Source organism: Carcharodon carcharias, chromosome 7 (genome assembly GCF_017639515.1).
Source record: "Carcharodon carcharias isolate sCarCar2 chromosome 7, sCarCar2.pri, whole genome shotgun sequence".
NCBI lineage: Eukaryota > Metazoa > Chordata > Chondrichthyes > Lamniformes > Lamnidae > Carcharodon > Carcharodon carcharias.
In genome coordinates this window covers 41218920-41240633 of record NC_054473.1, presented here as the reverse complement: position 1 = coordinate 41240633, position 21714 = coordinate 41218920, and the positions used below count along the sequence as shown (strand labels likewise).

At 39.9% G+C, this 21714-nt stretch overlaps 1 protein-coding gene across 1 annotated transcript in view; it reads right to left on the bottom strand.

Annotated features, from left to right (window-relative positions):
• The window catches only part of LOC121279634 (filamin-B), a 175024-nt gene that overhangs the window by 112690 nt on the left and 40620 nt on the right, over positions 1 to 21714 (bottom strand). The window contains exon 2 of the mRNA XM_041190826.1: positions 6577 to 7014. Coding sequence (XP_041046760.1) covers positions 6577 to 6943 — 367 coding nt within the window. The 5' untranslated portion in view covers positions 6944 to 7014. The remainder of the gene's footprint in view (positions 1 to 6576; positions 7015 to 21714) is intronic.

The following is a 21714-nucleotide window of genomic DNA, read 5'->3' as shown; positions in this document are numbered from 1 at the left end:
CTGAAAAGAAGCCCAGAAAATCATTTACAGATATTTGTCACAACTCACACCTCAAGATTTCAATGCTACCAATATTTGCATCATGCAGCATTGTAAACAACTTTAATTTCTGCCACTTTTTTGAACCAAGGATGAAAATTCTCTCCCAGAACCCCATACAAACTTAAAAAAAAGCAGCAACTAAATTTGAAACTAATGGAATTGAGAAAAACTACCTTGGCAGTAGATTAAGGATGATACCTAAAGGGACATCAGATAACAACTGCAGTTGTAAAACCAGTCAGTGTGAATACCAAAATAACCAGGTTACAAAGTTGTTCCTTCCAAGAGATAAGTTTAGTCAGTTGGTGCTCCTACATTACCTCCCTTGACAAACGAATTCCAAACATTTTCCTTTAAACTATACTATAACTTTACTTGCACCAAAAAAGGAAAAAGAAAACGAAGTGGAAGTATGAAACTACATTAATGCTGTGGAAGTGACACTTTTCCTGCACAAATCACAAACTCAAATGAACTAAAGTACCAGAGATTAGAGCAAAATATGCATTCCCAACACAAGTAGGTCACTGAAATTCTCTTTCACCTTTGCTCCTGTTACGATCCAGCACTTTAGATCCTGTGGCAGCACTGTGGGTGTACCCATACCACATGAACTGCAGCAGTTCAAGGCAGCTCACCATCACCTTCTGAAGGGCAACTAGGGATGTGCAATAACTGCTGGCCCAGCCAGCAAAGCCCACATCCCATGAATGGATAAAGAGAAAATAAAAATGAGGCTCTGGACCAGCCTCCTCCTTCAGCCAGGACCCCAGCTTCCAGCAAGCATGGTATAGGCTCATGGTGTGCTTCCAGTTCGCGCCAAGGCCCCACTTCAGTTCCAGGATTGGCAGACATACCCCCCGAACTCAAAAACAAAATCCCGGCCGTGGTGCAGGAAGTAGGGCACAAGAAACCCAGGATCTGACCCCACAGGGCTGCAACAACCCACCCTTCCTGGTGGGAGAGGCTGAAGAGGGAAATATTGAATACAAGTCTTCGGTCTGGAGAGCGTAAAAGTAGGTGTGTACCAGTTTTACTGCAAGGCCCATTGTATTCTTCCAGAACCAAAGCAAATCAACAAAGTTCTATTTTTGTTAATGGACAAAAAAAAAAGCACTGACAGGACACTTGCTGCAGAAGGAGTGCAGGCTATGCTTGAACATGGGGCCATTATTCCCAGTTTATTTGGCCCTGGGGCAGGATCTGAGGGGGCACCAGGCAAGGTGGCTCAAACAGCCTGTTTCCCACACGCAGAAACCCCTGCGGCAGCAGCTGAGGTCAGGCAGATCACCATGGGAGCCTCAAAATAGTTTAGCATGAATTGAGGGGGGGGGGGGGAAGAAAAAAGAGAGGAGAACAACACTACAGCTGGCCTTCGACTTGGGATACCATTTTTTTGGGGGGGGTGGAAACCCAAGTGAAGCAGTGTGTACAGTGTGTAACCAGCTCACTGGACTTATAATAAAATCACCATGGGTGTGCAGAATGCTTTCATTGGCTGTAAAGATGTGACAGAAATCTCTGATGAAATTTTCTGTGCTTGTAATATGCTGTTTCCATGCAGTGATAGCCAGTTTGTTAACTTTACTAAAGGTGGCACTGCAGCAACCCAGGATTTTAGTCAAATTTCCAAATGGCTCCAAAGAAGAATCATACTAGACTCCAATGTTAAATTCTCTCTCCTCAAATGCTGCCAAACTTGGAGATTTTCCAGCATTTTCTGTTTTAATTTCAGATTTCCAGCATCCACAGTATATTGCTTTTGTGATTTTGACCAAATTTATTGAAGATCTAGGGTTGCCCACCATAGTTGGTGGGCAGGATATTTTTAAGACACTCCCTTAGATCTGTTTCTACTCAGAGGAAGATAGAAAATTAATCCATTTTCACCTGAACACAAGTGCCATTAGCAGATTTCTTGCTTACTTAAACATTTGTTCTGAATTTGAGAAAGCAATAAGTTACATTGATTTACACAAAACTAAAACGTGCCTATGAGCTACCAGTAAGGTGGTTCATGGAAAGTCTTCAAAAGATCTCTATTAGGGTTTTTGGTAGGAGACCTAGTGCGAGGATGTGGCCGGAAGATTGCAAATATGTAAAATTGACAGTCAGCTAAATTACAAGCTCAAAAAAAATTCCCTTTCGCAGGTTACTGAACATTGAAGCATTTTTTTGTAGGTTAAAGGTGTAAATAAAGACATTTGACAATTAAAGTGTGATAAATTTAAAGACAGGGTGGGAGGAGAAATGCATTATGCCTTGCTATAGGGAACATGTTACTGCTAATGGTCTCAGTCACAAATCAGTGCAAGAACAGATTTTAGGGAATGGTAAAGATTCATCATTAGGGTATCCTCGAATACCTCCACCTAAAATTGGTTTAAAATAATTCAACAACCTGGTATCAGTTGAACAGTCCAGAAAAAAATATTCTGATCATAACTTCCTGCCCCACCCCAGAATATCATGTTACAATCTTGCCAATCATTACAGATTAAAAAGGTGCTTTAGTGTGGGCAGTAATTCACTGTTAACAAGCTTTTTCCAGCATGGAAGGGTTGGAAATTCAGGCTTATTTACATGCAAGATATTTCAGCATGTTAGGAGACTTAGCTATAGTCTTGATTCTTGTGTAAACATGCACAAACAATAAATAGTGACATTAGCTACAAACGTGCACATAAAACTTGTCTGCTAGCTGAAAATCTAGAAAACTAATTTATTGGTTGATATTTAAATCAGTTTTAAACATTTCAGCTGTTTAAACCACTAAATAACAATCAAAAGGATCAGATGGAACTTGAATCTTCTATATCATTAGCATTTACTTACTCCCAGGGCTTCATCAGTCCTTTAATGTCTAAATGTTTTATTGCTGCATTATATTTAATAATTCAAAAAGGGAGATGGTCAAAAAAAGATTTTTCCAGTTCATTGATCACATGACTAATGATCACATCCATCGTCAAACTCAATGGCTGCTAGTAAGCACACAACTAATATCACAACTACCAGAACAGGCACTGATGTACTTTCAGTAAACACAGGAATTCAGCAGGTTTTAACTTGTAAAGTCTCATCTTCAAGTAACCATATAACTTCTGATCAAATTATTTACTTTGAATTCTGAAACTGGGCCATTGGGTCAAGTGACAAAAAAACATAATTGATCTTAAGCAGTTGCTATTAGTCTCCAGTAACCACATAACCATAACAAGGAATAATTCTTGACAGGACAGGATTGGGGGGGGGGGGGGGGGGGGGGGGGGGGGCAATTTTATTACACAATGCAGGCAGCTTTGGTGGGGATTGTGCTTTCAGAACATGTAAATGCTATAGGAATAAGTAGTGATTGCTATTTAATAGCAAAGCTTTAGTGACAAAGTACCCTTAAAGATTAGGATACAAACTGCAAAGAAAGTTCACATCATAGACATCTCGTACAAGTAGGGAAATCCGACAGCCCAAAATCTGCAGTATTAACCAATGTGTGGCTGTTATGGTAGTTCTTGGAGCTAATGCCACTTGAGGCCCATGGAGTAACTCAAATAAAATCGCAGAGCTTCACAAGATTCAGAGAAAAGCTTCTGCAGTGCTTTCAATTTGGTTAGTCGCTCATAGCAAAAACTGGAAGCTATAATTCTATCCAGGTTATACGTTCCAGTTGCAAAGACATTTGCAATAGTATTGGAGGTGCGCTTAAGTCCTCATTACCCACAAGTGCCATCCAGCACATGAGCATGATCATGCATTTCTGAAGTATTAACAGTTTGCAGTGATAGTCTAGCAGACTCGTTACAAATGAATTGAAAATTTAGGGATATGATACTTGGTACCCCCTTCCCATCAAGATTCAGTTACTATAGCTTTCAACAGCTCAATATAGTAATTGGATGATAAAACCAGCTGGATTTACCAATGGTTGGTAATCATCATGTTTCAGAAGTTGTCAGTAAAACTAAAAATCTTACATCTCTTAAAGAGAAATCCCAATGCAGGTCAAGCTTGGGCACGAGGGTGTCATGTCCATATTGTTATTTTATGATTCAGAGCTCAAGAGCCATGAAAAACAGAGGCCTCCTCTAACCCATGAGATCACATCTAAGCAGCAAGGTGGATGGGTGGTAAAAAGCATCTGCAACTTATGCCTTGGACACCAAGTCCCTTCCATAAGGATCCTAATTAAGCAATTGATGAGCAAGCCCAGCTAAGGGTATAAAACTTGAGACATCTGTTTGTGGTCAGGTGTCCCTGGAGAGAGAGAGCACGCGATGGCTGCCAGCACCATCGAGGCCGTCCATGCCCAGTGGGCACCACAGGGACTGGGGTACTTTATGGACTCCTCAAATCACATTTTCATTTGATGATGTAATTTTCCTTAAAGAAAAGTTTTCTTTTTGCAGTATCTGTTTAAGGGGCTGCTTCTTAATTTGCTCCTTGTTTTCTTTAATTTAGTTTAAATGGTAGCTCAAAAGAGCAACACTTGAGACATCCAAAGTAATTGGCACAATACAAAAAGTGATTTTGCTTTTGCATCAATGATGAAACAGTTGTCTAGTTTACAGCTGTATTAACTTGCTGCTTGGGAGGTCAGGTATGAAAACATTCTCATACAGTCTTATACACTGCTGAATGAATCTGTTTTGAGATCTGTTGTGGAATAACTGGGGGAAATAAGCATTTGCTTTCCCTACCCCCCCTCCCAAATCATGATAGCCTCAGGAGGCCTGCAACTATTAGTGAAGTCTCACATCTGGTGGAACCACGCTTCAATTGTGTCTGTTCATGATGGGTCAAGAGAATGGTGGTAGTGTAGTCAGTCATGTTTTACATTGTAATGATGAGTAACAATGCAATGGAGAGCTACTCACTGCATCTCACCTAGAGAAGAACTTGAATCCACATTAATCAATTATTTATAAACAAGTGAATCCTTCAGGTGTGTGGGGGGGGGGGGGGATCTGTTAATCAAGGTAACATGCCTAAATTAAATTCAAAGCCAAGTCAATTTTCTGTAATGCAATACTCAAGCTCAGTAACTCTGCAGCACCAACATGGCTGAGCTTGGTTATGTAGATTTGAGAGTACAGCAGTTGTTCCCAGCATTGCCTTTGTTGGTCAGACACAAGTAGTACTCTTTTGCACACTCGAGAACCAAAGCCTTGGTTTAGTCAACTTGCAACTATATTAAAAGACAGATTACAACTCATTGGAGAGTTTGCATACTCTTCCCAGGCTATCAAAATTCAACAAAGATTTCTCAACACCCCAGCTTTGCAGTTTCTAATGAGCTTCCACATGGGACACAACTGACCAAAACAAAAAAAAGTCACAGGCAGGTTGGAGCATTAATATTTTATATACAGGTCCTTGAGTATTGTTATGGGTCAATCATTGCCAGCGAATAAAAAAAAACTTGGGTCACTCAGGTTTTCTTCATTTCACTGCCAGAAGGCAGCTTTCCAGATCACACCCTCCAGCTAATATTCAACCAAAGCTTGGTTCATGTTTAATAGGAGATAAAAGCAAGTTCTAAAGGGAATGGCAGGAAGTGGTGAAACGACTAAAGTTCAACAGCTTATCATCTGTTGAATTAAAAGTTGCTCAGTGTCACCCAAACTGAATTGAGATTTAACGCCAAGATTAATGTACCTTAAAAATCTACATACGGGGGGGGGGGGGGGGGGCGGGGAACAAATGCTTATTCCTCCAGTTATTTCGCATCATCAGGACTCAAAACAGATTCATTCAGCAGCGTGAGATGGTTGGGAAATGGGATCAGGCGGACAGGAGAGTGACTCGGCCACCTACAGGAGTGGTTGCGAGAATCTCAGTCTGTACCTGAAGGTGCCACGCCCTACTCCAATAAACGACTGCAGACCTGAGGAGAATTTTTAGAGTAAACCAGATCATTCCGGATCTCGAAGCTATACTTTTAAAAAAATATATTTAATTTAGAATACAGTTGTTCAAACTTCTTCACATATCGGAGTTTAAAGTGGACCTTCCTCTTCGAAAAATTCAGCTCGGTCAAAGGTTATGGACTCCACCCACCCCAAAAAAAAATATTCACACAAGTCAGAGTGGAATATATGGAACAACTGAACTTAGCAGCTGCTTATTTCAAACATTTATAAATAATACATGGGACTAACCCAGGTTAGTGAACGTGTCTCCATTAAACTCATTAGTCAATCAACCGTGGACATGTGCAGAGCGGAGGGAAAGTGGCCAAGTTTACTGATCCAGTTTTAAATTCTCATTTATAAATCCTCTGGTTTGGGGAGACAAAACAACTGCCACTGTTCACAAGATAATTATTTGGAGGATCAAGCTCACGAAGCTGAAGGTGAGTTGACCAAGAATCAAACAGTTTTGAAAAAAAAACCGAGACGTCCCTTGTCGAACAAGGGGGCTGACGACCAACTTTTGGTCTAAACAGACAGACAAATTCGGGCGCACTTTAATCCTGTGCAGAAAGGAGGCTTTAGAAACGCGAACGCTTCGAATAACGGGGAGGTGGGGACTCACCGATAGACACCAGTTTGATATTCTCCTTATCGAGGAACTCGAGCGCCACGGACACGTTCTCCAGCTGCATTTGTCTGAAGGTGGGTCTCTGGTGATACTTGCGGTACATTTTCTTCTGGCTCAGCACCTCGAGCAGGGCAATGAGCCGCAGCCCGTCCGCCAGGTCGCTCTGCAGGTTGTGGATGCGCTTGTTCACACATTTCAGGTGCTCGTTACACCACCTTGTGAACGTGTTCTGCTGAATCCGCTTCCACGGAGCGTCGTCGGCCAAATCCTTCTCGGTCACCGGCATCTCGACGTCTTTGTCCCCTTGTTGCTGCTGCTGAAAATACTGCTCTGGCTCCCTCCTCTGCACATGCGTGCTCATAGTGCCACCTCCTTTTTAACTCGCTCCACTTCCGGGAATTTCACAGCCTGCAGCTTCGGTGTGCAGCCACCCTGTTGGGGGAATTGAGAGCAAGTGTTAGCCAATGCTTTTTATTCCCCCCCACCTTCGGAAGAAAATGTAGATAAAGCCTATGAGCCCGCATGTCTGCAGTATGAACAAAACGATTCAATCCTGCTCTTATTTTCCCTGGTAAAATAAACCCATTGTTGCCAAAATCATTTTCGGGTCAACCTGAACTACTGTCGCTGGTAGAGTTCGCCAAACTTACGCCTTTATCCCACAGATCCTTTTAACGATTATTAAATATATATATATATATATCTCAACTATCAAATTGCGATACCAGCAATCGGGGACAAAGCAGTATCCCAGCACTGGGATCCCATTATAATTTGTTTTCACAAACTTTGGGCTGTCGAATGGTATGTTTTCCCCTTTAATCCTTTTAACGTTAACATTTTTGAAACGCACGCTAACATTTATACTGAAGTTTAAAAAGTACATTTTTTTAAAGTGTAACGCGGGGAAGAAGTGTACTCGAGGCCAGAGCTGTGTTTCATCATCGAGGATCACATCGCAACTCAAGAGGAACTGTGTTTCCTGTCTTGTAAGGATGATATCCCAGAACGAAATGTCATCGGGATTTACGGTGTGCACTTCATCTATTTTCTTCCGATCACAGCGATCATTCTTAACAACCGCTGACAGACTCTGCAGGTGGTTGTCATAGCGACCATCAACCTGGCCAGTAAGTGCTGCTCGGCTATATGGGTTATCACAAGCAATTCTGGTACAGTCCTGCCCTCACAACAATTTCCAGCAGCTGTCACTTGACGGTGAACAGGAGTGAGAAGGGCTGCTGTTTCCGCCACACTCCACCATCAATCTACTGGCATTACACTCACTGCAGTCTCCTTAACCCTTCCTTAGCTGAGAATGTTAACTCAGGTTCAAATCTGAGGGATGTGGATCAGTACTACGAACATCAGATACTTATCCACAACCCAGCATTTTATCTTCATCATAAATTTCAAGTTCATTCATAAAAGCTGCTCTTAGAATTGTATGGGGAAAGTACAAAGGAGTGGGATTAAAAATTGAGTGTTCGTTCAGAAAGCTGGCATATTGAGCTAAGTAACCTCCTTGTGTATTGTAACAGACCCCACTTCTTTGTCTAACCTACATTTTAGTGTTTCTGAAACTGACACCAGTGGAGGCCCAATGATTACTTAGTGCTGTCAACATAAGAACATCAGAAACAGGAGCAGGAGTAGGACATACAACCCCACAAGCCTGCTCTGCCATTTAGTAAGATCATCGTCGCTCTGCTCTTGGCCTCAACTCCATTTTCCTGACTGTTCCCCATAACCCTTGAATCCCCTATAGTTCAAGAATCGGTCTATCTCAGTCTTGAATATATTCATTGACTCAGCCTCCACAGCTGTCTGGAGTAGAGAATTCCAAAGATTCATGACCCTCTGAGAGAAGAAAAGCAACAGAGCTGTGTGAAATCAATGGTGTGAGAGCACATGCCCAATGGGAAAATCAGTGATTTATCTTTAATCTGAAAATAATGATGTGATCATTCTTTAGAAAAGTTTAATTTGGCTCAGAGCTGACATATCAAGCAAATATTTCTAGAACTTTTGCTTCAGTGAAAATTTGAATGCTGTTTTAAAATAGCTTAGGCATTTATCAAAAATAATGTAATTAAGAACAGTGAAGATCCTAAATTCAATGTCAAAATGTTATTATCCGTGGTATGGAATGCCTGTAAAATACCTGTGGTTGGATAGTACTATAAAATAATTATCTGTTGGTATCATTCTCTTCCCCTCCCACTTCCCTTTTTCCTCACCCCTTACCACCCACTTTCCTAAGTGAAAATAATGGCCATCTGATATTTTACAGAGCACTGAATAAAGGATTTGCAGGATACCTCCATCACTCTCATTTACCTCATTTTAAATATATATTATCTGAGTATACAAAGGCTTAATCAATTATAAAATGACATTTTTACTATCCAGAATCACAGAATTGTTACAACACAGAAGGAGGCCATTTGGACTGTAATGTCTATACCAGCTCTCCGAATGAGCAATTCACCTGGTACCATTCCCCTGCCTTCTTCCTGTATCCCTGTACATTCCACCTTTTAAGATAACAATTCTGTGATTCTGGATAGTAAAAATGTCATTTTATAATTGATTAAGCCTTTGTATTCTCAAATGATATATATTTAAGATGAGATAACAGTCTAATTCCCTTTTGAATTCCCCAAATGAACCTGCCTCCACCACACTCTCAGGCAACGTATTCCAGATCTTAACCACTCACTATGTGAAAAAGGTTTTCCTCATGTTGCCATTACTTCTTTTGCAAATTACCTCAGATCTACGCCCCATCATTCTCGATCCTTCCACAAATGGCAACAGTTTATCCCTATTTACTATGTCCGGACCCACCATGATTTTAAATAGAGATAAAAACAAAAACAAAAAAACTGCGGATGCTGGAAATCTAAAACAAAAACAGAATTACCTGGAAAAACTCAGCAGGTCTGGCAGCATTGGCGGAGAAGAAAAGAGTTGACATTTCGAGTCCTCATGACCCTTCGACAGAACTTGAGTGAATCCAAGAAAGGGGTGAAATATAAGCTGGTTTAAGGTGTGTTGGGGGGGGTGGGGGGTGGGGGTTGGGTGGGGGGAGAGAAGTGGAGGGGGTTGGTGTGGTTGTAGGGACAAACAAGCAGTGATAGATAGAAGCAGATCATCAAAAGATGTCACAGACAACAGAACAAAAGAACACATAGGTGTTAAAGTTAGTGATATTATCTAAACAAATGTGCTAATTAAGAATAGATGGTAGGGCACTCAAGGTATAGTTCTAGTGGGGGTGGGGGGAGCATAAAAGATTTAAAAATAATGGAAATAGGTGGGAAAAGAAAAATCTATATAATTTATTGGAAAAAACAAAAGGAAGGGGGAAGAAACAGAAAGGGGGTGGGGATTGAGGAGGGAGCTCAAGACCTAAAGTTGTTGAATTCAATATCCAGTCCGGAAGGCTGTAAAGTGCCTAGTCGGAACAGAATTACCTGGAAAAACTCAGCAGGTCTGGCAGCATCGGCGGAGAAGAAAAGAGTTGACGTTTCGAGTCCTCATGACCCTTCGACAGAACTTGAGTGAATCCAAGAAAGGAGTGAAAAAAGGGGTCCGACTAGGCACTTTATAGCCTTCCAGACTGAATATTGAATTCAACAACTTTAGGTCTTGAGCTCCCTCCTCAATCCCCACCCCCTTTCTGTTTCTTCCCCCTTCCTTTTGTTTTTTCCTATAAATTATATAGATTTTTCTTTTCCCACCTATTTCCATTATTTTTAAATATTTTTAAATCTTTTATGCTGCCCCACCCCCACTAGAGCTATACCTTGAGTGCCCTACCATCCATTCTTAATTAGCACATTCGTTTAAATAATATCACCAACTTTAACACCTGTGTGTTCTTTTGTTCTGTTGTCTGTGACATCTTTTGATGATCTGCTTCTATCTATCACTGCTTGTTTGTCCCTACAACCACACCAACCCCCTCCACTTCTCTCCCCCAACCCAACCCCACCTCCCCCCCCCCACCCCCAACACACCTTAAACCAGCTTATATTTCACCCTTTCTTGGATTCACTCAAGTTCTGTCGAAGGGTCATGAGGACTCGAAACGTCAACTCTTTTCTTCTCCGCCGATGCCGCCAGACCTGCTGAGTTTTTCCAGGTAATTCTGTTTATGATTTTAAATATCTCTATCAAATCTCTAATCAGACTGCATTTTTCTAAGGTTAACAGTCTCCAGTCTATCTATGTAATTGCGTGACTATTGTGGCCGCTGAGCTGAGATTCTGTTAAATGAGAAACATGGGCCCCAATTTTAACCCAACCAGCCAAGCTGGAATAGAGCAGTTGAGCAATTAAAATAACACAAATTAATTTAGTCTTAGTCTTCTGTTCCTGCTGGAAACCTGGGAACTGGTACTGGTGATAAACAAACCTGAAGGAAACAGACAGGTGCTACATTAACTGGAAATCAGGGTCCTAGGACATTCAAATGAAGGGTGACCGACCTGCTGCCAAAGCTGCTGAGTATTTCCAGCATTTTCTGCTTTTATTTCAGATTTTCAGCATCTGCACTATTTTACACTTGCCTTAGGACGTAAATAAGGCCCTGCGGTCATTTTGACAGGTCAGTAGTCCAGTTGACAAACCTATCAACTTCCCACCTAGAACCAAATGGAGGTTAGTTGGTAGGGCTGAAAGTTAAAATACCACAAGGATAATTTCTGGAGCAGTGAATGAGATCTTTACTATTCTCACCTGTCCAAAACTGACCTGAAGTTAAAATCAGGACCCTTATATCTGCTCTCTAAAATTCTCTTCATAATCTTTCTCACTTTACTGCTGTGAATTCCTCCTTCAAAGACCTGCATGAAATCTCTGTCTCTGAATATGCTTTCAATAACCACCACACACCCCCCGCCCCCCAACACCCACCACCACCACCACTACCTCTCTGGCCCTTAATCATTCATGCTCCTCACTTGATGAACACTATTTCTGTTGTAAAGTGTTCTGGCGGGCGGATGATAAATGCCAAGCTGCCCAAATCCCAGAGGGAAACTTGAAGCAGCTGCCACAATTATTTGCAATTTGTACTTATTTCAAAATGCGGGCTTTGAATTCAGTAAAAGGAAGGCCACCAAGTCTTACAGGTTTCTTAAAAAAAAAATTGAACCATTAGTAAATAAAAAAAGGTTTTAAGCACATACATAGGTTTACAAATTACTACTATAATAACTTCTAGCTCACCTGTTAATCTAACTCCCAGTTAAGGCAACAGCAAAAACACTTATTTTTAAAAGACCCAAGCAAAATTATATGATATCCTAAACATTCAAATTCAAAGTGAGTTTTCTTAACTTCAGTTAAAAATGCAAATGTTCCCTTTACACCTCATAGTCTAAGACTTCACCCATGTTTACCTACTTAACATTTCAAACCTAGCTTATCTTCTGGTACACAAGTCTTCAGACTAGCTGCCTTTAATTCAATTAAGTCACACACACAGACCCATAGGCATAAACCCCACTATTACTCTACAATAAATTCCAATAACATTATGAAAATTATTATATCTTCCTGACATCCCCCTCCTTATTAAAAAATGAACCGTTATAATTTTAAAAGACGGCTTCATTTTCTGAACCCAACTTACATTACCTTCTGTACTAATTACACAGTTACACTACCAGATGCATGCATTAACATAACAACATATATACAAATCCTTGGTATCAACAGAAATCATTCCAGTCCAGTGTCCAGGTTTTAAATGTCCAATTTTCCCTTTAAACCCTTGACAATACATCTGCAGTCAGATTTTCTCATCCAGCCACATGTATAATCTGTAGATTAAATGGTTGCAGTACTAAACCCCATTTGAATAACTTTGCACTTCTGTCTTGAAGTTTGTCCAGAAACATGAAAGGATTGTGGTCTGTATAAACAATTGTTTCTGACGAATTGTTTGCAACATAAATTTCAAAATGCTGCAATGCAAACACCATCCCCAAAGTCTCCTTTTCGATCGTTGAATATCTTCTCTGCTGTAAATTCAATTTCCGAGAAAAATACCCTATGGGTTTTTCAATTCCAGTGTCATCGCCTTGTAACAGTATGGTCCTAATTCCTGTATCGCTTGCATCAATGGCCAATTAAATTGCTTGGCATAATTGGGTACTGCCAAAACTGGTGCTGTAGTTAAGTCAGTTTTCAAACTCTCAAATGCCTCTGACACTCCTGTGTTCATTGAAACTCCTTTGTTTATTTTTAATACTTCAGTCACTGGCGAGGTTAGAAAAGGAGGAAAGACAAAAAGAGAGAGAGAGAGAATTCCAGCTTAAAATGCAGGGAGTTAAAAAAGAGATGGTAGTAAGTGAGGAAGGACTTACTTCCAGGTCAGAACCCAGTTCTGTTTAAATGTTTAAATTTAGATGTTTAAATTTGTACAAGCTCTTCCAAAGTTTGAGGAAAGAGATGTTGAAGCATTCTTTATTTAATTTGAGAAGATAACTAAACATGGCCACAGGAAAACTGGACATTGTTGTTACAATTCAGGTTTGTGGGATGAGCATATGAGATTTATGCTTCACTGTCAGAAGAAATGTTGGTGAGCTATGATGTGGTAAAAAGATTATTTTGAGTGCATATGAGTTGGTTCCTGAGGCATATAGGCAGAAATTTAGGAATATGAGAAAACTGCCTGGTCAAACCTATACTGAGTTTGTGATAATTTTGACCGGTGGATATGGGCATTAAATGTAGAGATAACATATGCAGCTCTTAGAGAGGTAATTCTTTTGGAAGAATTTAAACATTCATTTCCTTCGGCAGTGAGAACTCATGTGGAAGAAAAGAGGTTTGAAATGCCAAGACAAGCAGCAGAGATAGCTGCTGATTATCAGTTAGTTCATAAAGCTAAACCTTTCTTTCGTCACCCTTTTAAATCTGAAAAGGATAGAAAGTGGGAAGGTGGGTAGTCAGGAAAGAGGAGTAGGTGGAAATTCCCAGGAACTGTTTTCTCAAAATAAAAAGGTGCTGAGGGTAAAAGTGACATTTGAAAATTGAGGTGTTTTCATTGTAATAAAGATGGACACACAAAGTCAGTATGTTGGAAATTGCAGGGAAAATCTATTGGAATTATTGGGGTACAGAAAAGTTCTGGAAGTAAAAGTACTGTGGGTTCTGAGGTTCAGGCACAGGAGAAACCAGTGGTTTGTGTACAAGTAAAACAGGAAGAATCAGTGATAGGTAAAGAAATGAGAATGTGTTCACAATTTATCCAAGAGAGTTCTGAGGAGCAGGTTGCAGAAATGTTTAAAGATTTTGTGTGTGAAGTGAAAGTTTTTCAATATGTATAGGGTGGAGTAGGTAAAGACGTTAAAATTTTAAGAGACACAGGGGTTAGTCAATCGTTAACGTTGTGGGTAGTGACATTTGTTGTTCAGTGGGAGTGTTGCAGGAACAGATGATAATAAGACGGGTTCATGGAGGTGCTAAACCCATTCCATTGTGGCAGGTAAATTTAAAGAGTAAGTGGAAAGCAGGTGAAGTGGTTGTTGGAGTAGTGGGAAAATTGCCCATTACAGGGGCTCAGTTTATCCTGGATAATGATATAGCTGGATCACAGATGTGGGTGATGCCTTTGGTCGTTGAGCAGACTGTAGAAGTGTTTTCAACAGAAGTGTTGCAGAGAGAGCATCCTGGATTGTTTTCAGCTTGTGTGATAATGAGATCACAGGCTCATAGGTTGAAACAAGAAAAACAGGAAGTTCAAAGGCAGAAAGAAAGTGTGGAAGCCCAATTAACTGACACTGTGTTTGATAACATTATTCAGCAGGAAAGCACAGAGGACAACTCGGCTGTAGTGGTTAAACTGACACCTTTAATTCCCATTCCGGCATTTGAAGAACCTTTTACTAGGGTCATGATTGATTGTGTAGGACCCCTCGATAAGACTTAAAGTGAAAAACAGTACTTACTGATGATAATGGATGTGTCTAACAGGTTTCCTGACGCAATACCTTTGAGGAATATTACAATGAAGAAAATTGTGGAAGAGTTGACTAAATCTTTTACAAGATATGGTTTACCTAAAGAAATACAATCAGATCAGGATTCAAATTTCATGCCACAGCTGTTTAAGGAAGTAATGAACAGTTAGGGAATAAAACAGTTTAAGTCAACAGCTTATCATTCCTGAGTCACAAGGGGCTTTAGAAAGATGGCATCAAACTCCAAAACTATGATGAGGGTGTATAGTCAGGATTATTCATAAGATTGGGTTGGAGAATTCCATTATTATTATTTGCTATTAGGGATGGTCCTAATGCATCAACTGGTTTTAGTCCCTTTGAACTAGTTTATGATCATGAGGTGAGAGGACCACTGAAATTGATTCATGAGAAATTGATGTGTCAAAATTCAGAAATTACTTTCCTGGATTATGTATCAAATTTCAGAGAGCATGTGAGTTGGCTAGGGAACATTTAAAGATATCACAGCAAGTGATGAAAGTGAAGGCAGACAGGAATGCTGCAGCTCATAGCTTTGTTGCTGGGGAAAAATGCTAGTTCTGTTACCAGTACTGGGTGACTCATTGAACGCAAGGTTTAGTGGGCCTTACAGGATTGAAAAGAAACTGAGTGAAGTAAATTATTTAATAAATGCTGCAGATATAAGAAAGAAGCAGAAGGTATGTCATGTAAATATGCTCAAAAAGTATTTTGACAGGGAAGAGGAACAAAAGGAGGTACTTGTGTTAGTAGATATTGAGAAAGAAGTTGAAATGCAGGATCCTGAAATTGATTTTCCTCCAGTCAAAGTGGATAATGAGGGGTACTTGAAAATTTAAATGTAATATTGAGTTTCCTTCCAGGCAAGTGTCAAAGTCATTTGGAGAAGTATTGTAGTCACACAAATCTATTTGTGGAAATAAGTTGGGGAGGACAAATTTAGCTATACATGATGTATGTGTAGAAGTTTCATCTTTGCTAAGGCAACATCCTTATAGATTAAATCCGGCAAAGTTATCACAAGTACAAAAAGAAATCAAATTAATGCTTCAAAATGATATCATTGAGTCTAGTTGCAGTAACTGGAGTTCGCCTATTGTGCTGGTACCAAAACCGGATGAACACAAAGACTATCAAAAGGTGAATGGAGTGACAAAAGTGAATTCATATCCTTTCCCATGGTTGTAAGATTGTATTGAGAAAGTGGGACAATCAAAATTTATCACAAAGCTTGACTTGCTAAAAGGATATTGGCAAGTGCCGGTATCGGAGAAAGCAAACAAGATATTGGCTCTTGTGACACCAGATGGATGATATCAGTTTAAGGTCATGCCATTTGGTATGAAAAATGCATCTGCAACATTTCAAAAACTGACAAAGTCATTGCAGGTCTGAGCAATTGTGCTATTTATATTGGTGACTTGATAGTTTTCAGTCAGACATGAGAGGAGCATTTACAACATCTGGAACAATTGTTTACTTGGTTACAGGAAGCTAATTTGGTGGTGAACTTGGCTAAAAATGAATTTGCAAAAGCACAAGTTACGCATCTATACCATTCCATTGGACGTGGTAAGGTGGCTCCGAGAGATGTGAAAGTCAAGGCTATCGTAGATTTCCCCATGCCTCCGGTAAAACGAGAAGTTTTGAGATATCTGGGCATGAGTGGGTTTTATTGGAAATTTGTACCAGATTTTAGTAGTGTGGTTGCTCCATTGACTGAACTATTAAAAAAGAACAAGAAATTTCAATGGACACAGGAGTGTCAGAAGGCATTTGACAGTTTGAAAATGGTATTAACTATGACACCAGTTTTGGCCGTACCTAATTACGCCAAGCAATTTAAGTTGGCTGTTGACGCAAGTGAAAAAGGCACTGTGGCCACACTGTTACAAGAAGATGACACTGGAATTGAAAAACCAATAGGGTATTTTTCATGGAAGTTGAATGTATAACAGAGAAGATATTCAACGATCGCAAAGAACACTTTGGGGTTGGTGTTAGCATTGCAGTATTTTGAAAGTTATGTTGCAAACAGTTTGTCAGAAACAATTGTTTATACAGACCACAATCCTTTAAAGTTTCTGGACAAATTTTGAGACAGAAGTGCAAGGCTATTCAGATGGAGTTTATTACTGCAACCATTTAATCTACAGATTATACATGTAGCGGGACAAGAAAATCTGATTGCAGATGCATTGTCAAGATTTGAAGCTTAAAGGAAAATTGAACATTTAAAAACCTGGAAACTGCACTGGAATGATTTTTATATATATTGTTATGTTAACACATGCGTCTGCTAATGTATTAATAAGTGTAATAAGTATAGGAGGTAATGTAAGATGGGTTCAGAAAATGAAGCCGTCTTTTTAATCTATGACAGTTAATTCTTTAATAAGGTGGGGATATCAGGAAGATATAATAATTTTCATAATGTTATTGGAATTTATTGTAGAGTAATGTCTGTGGGTTTGTGTGTGTGTGTGTGTGTTTGTGATTTAATTGAATTAAAGGCAGCTGTTCTGAAGGCTTTAATGTATCACAAGATTAGCTAGGTTTGAAATGTTAAGTAAGTAAACATGGGAGAAGTTTTAGAATGTAAGAGGTAAAGGGAACATTTGCATTTTAAATAAACAAGACTAGCTTGAATTTAATAGAGGGTGTGAAATATTACACCCATCCAGGAGAAGTTAAGAAACAGTTTGTTTACGTCTCCCAAAGATTACTGGTAAAATTGGTATTATGCTAGATTTTATTATTAGAGAGGTAAAAATCCAAAGACATAGGGCAGAATTTTGCCCTTGATGGGCAGGTGGGTGCCACCGACTCGGTGGCAGGCGGACAGCCGATCGCCACCGCTGAAAGGGGCCCTGCTGCTATTTTAAGTGGTGGGTCACCCAACAGGAAGTGCTACGATTCCCCAACTGTCAGAGTGCACTTTTTCACGCACGTGCGTGAAAGAGCACATATCTCCCTGAGACTAAGTGCTGTCTCAGGGAGATCGGTGAAAGATTTATAAACTTCAAAAATAGAAAAATAAAAAAATTATTAACATGTCTCCCTCATGTGACAATGTCACACAAGATGGGACATGTTAATAAAAAGCACAGAAACTTTATTAAACTTTTTTAAAACAGACGTGAAACCTCATCCCACCAGTGGATGAGGTTTCGTGCTTTTTCAGAAACCCGCTGGAGCTCCTGGCCTGCCCGCCAACCTTAAGGTTGGACAGGCAGGGCCTTTAATCGGTTTAACTACCCTGTCAATGGCCTCAATTGGCCATTGACAGGTCAGCGGGCGGACAGCTGATTTTGCTGTCCACCCGCCTTCCTCAATAATTAAATGGAGCGGGATGACGTCAGGGGTTCCCCCCGACGTCATCCTGCATAATTTTTGCGTCGGCAAGCAGGCCCCACCCCCAACTCGCCGACAGAAAAATTCTGCCCATAGTAAAACAATGGGAATTTGCATTCAAAGGGGAAAATATGTATAAAGGAGCGTAAGTTGTGTGTAAGGGTAGACATTCTAAGATCTAACAAGTGTGAAAAGCCTCCAGCATCTAAGCCTTAAGCTGCTCTCTACAAAGAACTGAAGTTAAGAAAACTCACTTTGAATTGGATTATTCAGAATATCATGTTTCTTTGCCTGGCTCTTTTTAAAATCTTCTTTAAAATGTGTCTTACTGTTGCTTTAATGCTAGTGTAACTGGGAGTTAGATTAATTAGGGGATTTAGAAGTTATCATAGTAGTAATTTGTAAACCTATGTGTGTACTTAAAATCATTTCTTCTATTAATAAAAGTTTAATTTAGTTTTGTAAGAGACCAAGAAGAGTCAGTGGTCTTATTACTACTTAATTCAAGGCACGCATCTTGAAATGTATACAAATTGCAAAACAGTTATGGCAGCTGTTTCAAGTTTCCCTTTGGGATTTGAGCAGCTCAGTACTTACCATGGCTGTGCCGTAGTGAATTGTTTACAAATGACTACTGTGATAACTATTATCCCCTCCTGATTAATCTAACTCCCAGTTACACCTCTGTGAAGGCAACAGTAAAAACACATATTTTTAAAATACCCAGGCAAAGTAACATGACACCCTAAGTACTCGAATTCAAAGTAAGTTTTCTTAACTTCAGTTGCTTTAGACAGCAGCTTGAGGCTTAGATGCTGGAGGCTTTTCACACCTGTTAGATCTTAGAATGCCTTCTTTCCTCCACACAACCTCATCTCCTTTATACATATTTCACCTTTGAATGCATATTCCCATTGTTTCACTATGTCTTTGGACTTTACCTCCCTAATAATAAAAATCTATCATAGTACCAATTTTATCAGTAATTTTGGGAAAAATAAACACACTGTTTCTTAACTCCTCCTGATTAGGTGAAACATTTCACCCCCTCTTTTGAAATCAAGCTAGTCTGGTTTATTTAAAAATGTAAATGTTCCTTTTACACCTATGTTTACCTACTTAACATTTCAAACCTAGCTTATCATCTGATACATCAAAGCCTTCAGACCAACTGCCTTTAATTCTATTAAGTCATGCACACATACACCCCAACACAGACCCACAGACACAGACCCCACTATTACTCGACTTTACAATTAATTCCAATAACATTATGAAAATTATTATATCTTCCTGACATAAAGCACCTTATGTTCTTTTTATATTAAAGATGCTATGTAAAAATTATTGAAAGTGTACTCTACTGTAGTTAATTTCTCACAGTATCAAAATATAGTTCTGTATATTTTTAAGGTTTTTAACCCTCAAGTTAGTTTTCAGGTCTTAAACACCAAAACCATTTTTTATATATAACATCTGGAAAGCATTATGCTTTCACCGTTCATTGCAGCTGGGTACAGAGGTATGAATTTGGTTTGTGCCTACAATTACTCAATCAGTAAATCCCCAAAAGGGTGATGCTTAGACAGTAGGCAGGGCTGCTTTCCATAGAAATGAAAGAAAATCAAAGGGACCGGTTACCCCAGGCTGTTCTTGTGTACTTTCTTAAGCTGTACATTGTGCATACATTTAGGTACAGATCACTTGCTTGCTCTTCCTATTGGATTCGATTTTGGTGAGACATACAAAAGGAACATCAGAAAATTACTGACAAAGTATCAGTCAGACAAAAATCTGGAATTAGTTACTTTGGACGTTTCTGGTGGTCAGCATAAACACATTGAAAGTACAGAATTGTCAAATTTTATTTCTTGGGTAAAGAAAAACAGAATTTTTAAATGTATATTGTAATAAAATTATTGAATCTTACAGCACAGAAGGAGGCCATCTGGCCCATCATACCTGTCCCAGGTCCTTGAAAGACCAATTCAATTAGTCCCACTTCCTCATCTTCTTGTAAATATTTTATTTTCAAGTATACATTCAATTCCCCTTTACAAGTTACTTTAAAAAGTGACCATTGAACCTGCTTCCACCATCCTGACAATGCATTTCAGATGATAACAACCCGCTGCATTTATAAAACATTCTCATCATCTTCCCTCTGGTTCTTTTTCCAATTGTGTTAAATCTGTGTCCCCTGGTTACCAACCCACCCACTAGTGGAAACAGTAATGTATTTACATTCTTTAGAAATGCCTTATTTTGAAGCTCCTTTTTCATATGTTAGTTTTTTTATTGTTGTTCATGTGACTTGATTAGAGAGTGATTTAGAGAGCTCTGCATATGGTAAAGCATCCAAAACCTGAGAGGAGCAGCAGGTACTGGTGGCAGGGACAAACTAGGCGGTTCTCGAAAGGCAAGGTCCTCTCCCAGCTCTGCTGAGGAGAAAGCGGATGAGAAAGAAGTTCAGGAGCCCCTGAAGTTCAGGAGAAATGAGAAGAAAACTGTTTGCTTCATATAAACAGGTATTGGAAGGACTCCCAAGGAGTTTCAACACTGTGGCTGAATGTATGGAGATGCCTCAGTTTTAAAATTCTCATTCTTATTTTCAATCCCTCAATGGAATCGCACCTCCTATTGCTGTAAACTCCTCAGCCCTACAACCCTCTGAGATCTCTGCACTCCTCCATTTTTGGCTTCTTGCGTATCTCCTATTCAAATCACTTCACCAATGGCTGTCAGATTTTCAGCTGGCTAAGGCTAAACTCTGGAACTCTCTCCCTAAACCTCACCTGTCTTTCCTCTTTCCAGATGCTTCTTAAAACCTACCTCTTTGGTCAAGCCTTTGGTTATCTGTCCTAATACCTCCAAGGCTCCATGACAGATTTTCTTTGCTAAACCCCTCCTTTGAGGTGTTTTGGGATGTTTTACTAGGTTAAAGGTGCTATATAAATGTAAGCTGTTGTTGTCTACTTCTAGCCTATGTGGTCTTCCGTTTAACCAGAGAGCATTAACATATCCAGGGACACTACATCCAGGCTCTCACAACAGGAATCAATATTCATAGTCTTTGCAGCTTAGATAGAATCTCAAATGCCTGCCATACAGCTTGTGGGCTCCACCTTGGACAGACAGATTTGTGAGCCACATAGAAAGTGATTTTCAAGGATCACCCTTTTTCAGCATTTTGCTCTTCAGAAGATCAGTGGAAATGATGAGCTGCAGTCCCATAGGAGTAGCAATGGTGCGATGAGAGCGGCACAGTTATCCTCTCTCAGGTTGTCAGCACATTTGCTTCCTTGCCACCCTCTCAACCAATACCAATCATGGTACCAGGAAGTCAGTTGGGATCTGCAGCAGATCTCTTGTGAGATCTTACCCTTTGGTGAGCTATGCTACCCTTTTCCCCTGCATTGACTGCAGATCACTTGTGCCCAGTATCTAATCACATGCAGATCCAGTCTCTAGGCTCCCTCTAAAGTACATGCAGTGTTAATATCTGAGCTGATGGCTGCAAATGTGAGAGCGAGAGATGATGTTTCTTCATCTTCACTTCTTGTTTCTGCAACAATACCTGATCAGGTGGCATTTCATGGGTATCTGATAGGAGAGAGGCACAAGGGGGAAGTTGTTTGAGGGCATGGAGGCAATGCTAGGGGTGCATATTTACAACATCTACAGCTTGTAAATCAGAAGAGATCATGGGATGAGAGGTAAGTGGGATGTGAGAAGGAGGATTAGGTATCAGGATACCACTATCTTCGATCCTTTC